The sequence below is a fragment of the Erpetoichthys calabaricus genome, chromosome 2 (assembly GCF_900747795.2).
Source record: "Erpetoichthys calabaricus chromosome 2, fErpCal1.3, whole genome shotgun sequence".
Lineage (NCBI taxonomy): Eukaryota > Metazoa > Chordata > Cladistia > Polypteriformes > Polypteridae > Erpetoichthys > Erpetoichthys calabaricus.
In genome coordinates, this window is record NC_041395.2 from 290,284,330 (window position 1) to 290,291,843 (window position 7,514).

The 7,514-nt window shown below is 36.4% G+C and overlaps 1 protein-coding gene across 1 annotated transcript in view; it reads left to right on the forward strand.

The window, feature by feature from the left end:
• Window positions 1-6,425, forward strand: part of twnk (twinkle mtDNA helicase) — a 24,123-nt gene extending 17,698 nt beyond the window's left edge. The window contains exon 6 of the mRNA XM_028795746.2: window positions 3,059-6,425. Within this exon, the coding sequence (XP_028651579.1) occupies window positions 3,059-3,343 (285 nt within the window). The 3' untranslated portion in view covers window positions 3,344-6,425. The remainder of the gene's footprint in view (window positions 1-3,058) is intronic.
• Window positions 6,426-7,514: the final 1,089 nt, after the last annotated feature.

Consider the following 7,514-nt stretch of genomic DNA (forward strand, 5'->3'; position numbering starts at 1 on the left):
GGAACCCTTACTGAGAGGGAGCAGCACTACCGCCTCACTACCATGCATGTTTAATACCTGCTTTAATGCAATTCATCATGAAAATGATATCAAGTATTTATCTTAGCATTCTAAATTTTCAGAGAGCAGGAATATCATGAAGTGCATGGATTCTGTGCGGCGATCGCTGCCTGCGCCTCCTCTTAGTGCGAAGGAAGTCAGTTTAAGAAGCGTAGTGATTAACAACTGAGTCGGGGAACACTTAACACAAAGCATTTAATGTGCTGCATTAACTTATGACAGGGTTTGAGAAAATCTAGTAAATTAAACGATTTTAGGATGAAGTTTAGCTTACGACATTCTACTTTAATTATAAAATAAACTATGAGAATAAAGTGGAAATGTCGAGAGTAAAGTCAACATGTCAACTTTATTCTCGACATATAGTTTGTTTTTTTCTTCCCTGTGTCCATATGTTTTTGTCTTCACTGTGGCCCTAATACGATTCCGTAGGGCTATACCACAAATAGCATTATAAATGCAAGTTGCAGTTTTATTACAGTATTTATGTATATAGCTGAGCTTGAAGCAAGGTCCATATTAATGCAGTTTGCCTAAATGATGGTTCAGTTGGTAAAGATGTCATCACCAAGTTGCACTTGTTTTATTTTAATTTGGTGAATACTGTGTAATGCACCTGGGCTTGAAGTCTTGAAGTAATAGTGCAGCTATCAGTAATAATACTATTATTTATTTTATTGTTATTATTTATTAGTTTGAATATTATGCAGTTTAATGATGGTAAAGTTGTTTAAAAAGTCACTTTAATGTGTCAGTGGACAGAGATGGTTAACATTAACCGAATGTATAGTTGGTTTACAAAAAATATTTACTATTTTATTCCTTTTCTAAGACATGTTCAGTGCAATACAATTTTTGACAAGCACCTCTGGATATTTTACTACGTCTAAATGCCTCTTTGGATGGTTGAAAATATGTTGTCAAAATTATAGTTTTAAGTTTTTGTTCAATAAAAAGGTTCCATATTTTGACTGCATCTGTCATGCAATGTGATTCCTTTTCTTCATTAGTGCCACCCCCTTGAAAGCTATCACTTTATGGGGCCATGCAAACCTGGATTAATACTTGTGTGCACATTAAAATGTTTTTTGTACAATGTACAATTCTTATAACAGTGGAATAGGTTATTCTTAGCCAGTCTACTGCAGTAATTGCAGTGGAAAATGTGGTTAACATTCACTCATGCTTGGGGAAAAAAATACCGTCCAATACCGTGAAACCGGGATAATTTAGAAAAATACTGTAATATAAAATTTTGGTCATACCGCCCACCCCTATGTGCAGGTGCATTGTCCATCAGAAGAAGGCATTTTTTAGGCAGGTTATTCTCTTCGAGGTATCGCTTCACAGCGGGAGCAAAAGCCTCGTGCAGCCATTCCAAAAACAAGGTCCTTGTGACCCAACCCTTCGTGTTTGCCCTCCACATCACGGGCAGTCTGGCTTTGTTTACATTGTGCAGCAAAACGGTTAACCTGTCCTTCATTGGTTTATGGCCAGGCATAGCCTTCTCTTCCTGGGTAATGTAGGTCCTCTTCGGCATCCTCTTCCAGAACAATCCGGTCTCGTCACAGTTGAAGACTGATGCCTTACCACACTATGAATGCCACTTCTCTTGCGAAACTTTTCAAACCATCCTCTACTGGCTTTAAATTCCTCACTTTCGCCACTCATAGAAGGATAGTTTTGCAGCAAATTGCCATGAATCTTCCTGGCTTTCTCGCATAACATCGCCTCGCTTACACTATCCCCTGCAAGTTGCTTCTCGTTCAGCCACACTAGCAACAGTTTTTCCACCTCTTCCAGCACTTGAGGCCTCTGCCTGGTTAACACTGTAACTCCTTTTGCAACATCAGCTGCTTTAATAGACTCTTTCTGCTTTAGAATAGTCGAAATCGTAGATTTTGACTTCTTGTACTCGGCGGCAAGATCAGTAACATGAACGCCACACTCATACTTTTCAATAATTTCTTTCTTTACTTCGATATCAATTTTCTTCAAAACTTTCTTCTCACCACTCTTCACTTGCTTAGAAGCCATGGTTAACTGCAAAAGCACACGAGATACTGTAGAGCACAAAGAGTACACAGGTAAAGCACGCACGTCTGACTGAGAACAATGCAACACGTGCGGAAATCATTGGCGCACACAAACCAAAAAGGAAACTGGCTTGTTTGTGTGTCGAGTTTGTGATCATGAACAGATGCAAAGGTTTGGCAAATTTTTTGGTCGTAACCCGAGTTGTACGTGTACACAGACGTTCGTGAACCGAGGTTCCACTGTATCTCCGCCACTCTATGTCACTCGATCAACTTCCTTTTGTTGTTTATACCTCTGCTTAAACCAACAGATATATTTTTCCTTGCCTCCACTTGGTATTCGCTGAATTTCTTCTTTTTTCTCCGGGTTTTTGCCGTTGTCTTTTCACAGAACTCTGAACTTAAGGGGCTATATATATTGATTTAAATATTCAAAGAGATGTAATTCTGGGAGGAGTCGGGGTGGGGCGGCAAGCATGTGCACATGCATTACATTTCACACCACACTGACCAAGATTTATGTAGCAGAAGAACATGGAAGTTGGCATACGCACAGATTTATGCATCTGGATTTTTTTTGTACATACGCACATTTTTGTTTTTGTCCGTACGCCATATTTTAGTGTGAATTTTATGCACAGCATTATAGGTGAAGCCATTGGCGATTCTGTATGAGTGCTGGGAGAGATCCAGTGCTCAAGATGTGTGCATTCATTAGGATAAATCTGTTACACACATATAATAAAGCACAAAAAAAAATCAACTATGTGGTTCTGTCCTCAGTAGCCTCATTTACCTTTCCTCCTTGATTTAACTGAAAGCTGGAGGACTTTTCATGAAACATTTCACTATAAAAGAAGTTGTGATGACTGGATCTGTACATAAGATATGTACATGGTGTGTGTATGTATGTGTGTGTGTATATATATATATATATATAATGTGTATTTTTTTTATTTCAGGCTAGTCAAGAAGCAGACAATGTGTTAATTCTTCAGGAGAAAAAGTTAGTGACGCGTCCTGGGAGGCGTTTTCTACAAGTGGCAAAGAATCGCTTTGATGGGGATGTTGGTGTTTTTCCTCTGGAATTTAATAAAATCTCCCTTACTTTTTCTCCAACAACGGGAAAAATAAAATTGCGCAAATCCAAAGAGGAAACATTAGAGAAGCCATTGCAGGCAGATATCACAGAAAAAGAGGGAAAGAAGAAGAAAAAGAAGAAAGATTTAGATGTGAAAGCTGATTAAATAAAGTGATAAAGATGTTTTTTTTTACACACTACAGCTAATAGTACTAATCTGCTATGAACTGGAAGTTTTTTGTACCATTCCATAGTTTGAAGAATGGCTTGTCTAATTGGAAATGAGTTACTGTTTTGTGACAAAGGAGAAAATACTTTTCAGGAAAAAGTAAGCATACAGCTTGGAAAATACAAACTCAAAGATGATTTTGGAAGCATGTATGTACTTTGTATGCTATGTATGAAGGAAATATTTCCTTTTTTAGGAATTGTAAATTTTGATATTTTGAGATGTACGCTTTGGTCTGAAATACCCCTGATTTTACAGGAGTTCTCAGAGAGCACAGTGGTTTCTGTCGTAATGTTTCAGAAAAATAAACTAACTGAGACCAAGAATATATATTCTTTACTAAAGTATAAAATAATCTAATTATGACAGTTTGCTGACCTAAGACAGCACTAAAGAGTGAAATGTACTGTAACCATTGATTAAGGGTATTCATTAAGTATTTTACCCTTAAGTAACCAAAAAAAAAACTTTTATAAGACATTAGTTAGTGGTGTGGTTCCTTGGCACTGAAATTCTGTATTTTTCAGGGAAAAAAAGCTCTTGCCCAGTGATCTTCAACAGTAGATAACTGGCATTCAGTTGTTTATATTAGAAAATAATAGATTCCATGGTAGAGCATCATAGTTAGTTCTAGAGAATTTGCATTTTATGAATTTTAAACTCCTTCAGGTAATACTGTGAAATTATATTTTGTTTTTTTTCATATTTATAAGAATTTTTACTTAATGTGGTAATGTCTGTCTTTGTTTTTTAACTGTTTTGTTACTAAAGAGTAAGTACCCTGCAATCATGCCTGTGTAATTGCTTTGCATTGCAGCACCAGTTTTCTCCACATTGGGGCAGCAAAGCACTTTGCTTTAACAACACAAAACTTCTGCAATTCCGATAACAGATGGGAGTTCATTTCCAATTTGCTTGGGTGGCTGCAGAGAGATTAGTGTCAGGATATGCAGCACATCTTGCAAGGTCAACAAAGGACAAACACAAAATTAAAGTGGAGATGCAGAAAAGCACATGAGTGTGGCAGTTTTTGTATGGATAAATCAGGGAGTCTTAATTTTTTATATTTCCTGTCCACAGCCAGATTTATTTAAATGGCATAAAACAAATCATATTATTTAAAAGTCATTGTATATGAATACAAATCTGAAATGTACATCGGAATACCAAATATTAAAAAGTTAATTAGGTGTGGGAATAGCATTTTTAAAACGCAATAGAAAAAAACATTGATTTTCAGCCTTAATTTAATGATGAGGATAAAGAAAATTCACAGATGAACTAAGGCACAGTGTTCCAAAGATAATTAGGTAATTGTGGTAATGCTGAACTAGGAAACGGCAGCCTCATTTGCTTCAGATGGTTTTATAACTCCCTATAATCATTTTGCTCTGTTTTCAATTTATGCCTATTATGCTATAAAGTAGACTTTGAGTAGTTCCATTGAGAAAATGAAAAAACTTAGACACCCTGTTCTGGAGTGTTAATTAAGCTAGTGAGAGTACTAATACGACGTACATTTAATCGATGTGTATGTTAGATTCTGTTCATTAAAGTGTTGTGTAAGTCACATTAACTTAGGAAAGTCACACTGCAGGAGTTGAGCTTTTAACTCATTTATATTACATTTTGGAAAATTATCAGACCATTTTCTGTTGTTAACATGAGTAAAATGAACCCATTTCAAAATATTATTTGGGTTTTAAATAATGTGATACCATTTGCAGTGACTTTGTAGAAGATTAGATGCTAAAAGCACACTGGAGAATGCTGAGACACTGTTTCTGAAACCATTTTGAACCTGCTAGAAAAGTCCAGTTTTTACCATCAGGTAATTCTTTCCTTTAAATTAAATTCTTACTTAATCTTCATTTCATTTTTTTCAAGACAAATGACCTAAGAGAATGAGCCTCTTTTTATTCTGTGTAATACAGTAGTACTGATTAGTATTGTTTAGTAGCATTTTACATCACAAGATCCTGTCGAAAGTTGATTCCTGACTTGTGCCAAATGAAGTAGTGTTAGGCTTTGGAGTAACACAACCGCCTAGTAAAAACACTTGGTTTAGATGGTGGATGGTCAATGTGTCAATTTCTATGGGTTCAGTTCTACTGCTGAAAAGATCTGGACACAGGAGAGACAATATGCTTCCTTTGAGGAACAGGTTAAGGCATTTCCCCATGACCCATCAGACCTTTTTCAAGTTAACACTGAATCATATTCATGAGGACGACAGAGGAAAATTAAGGGAAAATGTGTTTAAAATGAAACCAGGGAGCCCTTCTTCACCCGAAAGGTGGTCAGAGTATGGAACAAATTATCAAATCATATATGGAGCAGAAGTCCTGACAACTTGTAAAAACTATGTGGATAAGATACTGGGATATGTCAACTAGTAACTAAACAGAGGAGTTTGAACTGAATGCACTCTCTTGGCTGTTTTCTCAGACTTTTAATGTTATTACGTTAATGCTTAATTCATCTCTGAATGAAAGACTGAATAAAGAACTTTGATGTAAAAAGATATGCTAGCATTATTGTAAGCATAAAGCAAACTTAATCATTTAAATTAATAAAGTACTTAATTTAAAGTCATGATTCAGAGACACAAATCATCCAGTGTGCCCCACCAGAACTATTTGAACCCTTTTTTTTTCAGTTTACAATCAGTTGTGGTGAATGAGGTGAATTTATTTTTGTAGCTGCTAGGCCTCTAGGTGACACAGCCTGACTGTGTAAATGAGGTTTTCTTTACATATGGTGTTATTAATGTAATGAGCCTAACTTGGTTTCCACTCATGTTCAAACTGAAGTTAAGTTGAAGAAACTTCCCATATATACAGGTTTATAGGGTCAAAATTGTCACATGTACAGAGAACAGAGATTGCAGATATGTCATGTGTATTGGGGTACCTTCTACAGGTCCCTCAGAATTGAAGGTTACGTAAAATGAAAACCTAATTTATTCAAATTCACAAAATATAAGGAGACATGGGGTGTAAAGGCAAATTAGGAGCCACATCAATTATTGTAACTCACTGCTGGCAGGTGACCCTTCTAATCTTATATCACAGCTCCAGTTGATTCAAAACTCTGCTGCAAGAGTCCTTACATGGACCAGCAACACCCATCTAGCTTTGCCATCACTGGCTCCCTGTATCTTACAGGATTGAATATAAAATTCTATTAATAACCTACAAAGCTTTAAATGGCCTTGCACCGGACTACATCAGTGACCTTCTCCATCACTATCCTCCTGTTCGCCTACTAAAGTCCACTGATTCTGGCAGTCTTGTTGTGCCCCATACAAACCTGCACTCAATGGTTAACAGGGCCTTTAGCTGTAAGGCACCCAGACTTTGGAATGACCTCTCTAAATTAATTACAGCAGTGGACTCCATTCATTCTTTTAAAAAAAAAACTTAAAATTCATCTATTTAGGAAGGCTTTTAACTTAACATTCTGCCCTTCCTTTCAGTTTACCTCTCTGTCCAGGTGTTCAGGATAATTTCTGTGTCTTTTATATCACAAATTAGGTTATTTGTTAGGTTTTTCTTTTGGTGTTGAGTTTAGTATTTTACTCTGGTTTATTGTCCTTTATTCTATTTGATGCTTTGTTATCTGTTTCATTGTTCTATTCAGGAAAACATTTGTATCCAATGTTACATATACCCTGCTGTTTTTTTATTCTTCTAAGACTGTGAAGCGCCTTAAGCATGGGAAAGGCGCTATATAAATCAAAATGTATTATTATTATTAACTCAGTGGGTGGCTTATTCAGTTATTTAAATCAGAAACACTCATCAAACATTCTCCGTCACCTTTTACTTATCTCTCTCTTGCTACTTAACCATTAGTAAATGATCTCTTCCATCACAATTACAGACTTTGTGGGCATTACAATGTTAAAACCCTTTGTTACTATTGGGCTCGGGTAATGCCAAACACCAGTGCATTCAGATGGTCTCATGTTCTTCAACCTGATCTTCAGTTTAGAAGAACAGGCATGAATAGCCATTGGTAGCTTGTCAGCTGCAAACAACAGAGGGTGCTCATGTAGCATCCCCAAACCCGTAACGAAGACAAGGAAACCAAGATTCACTATAAT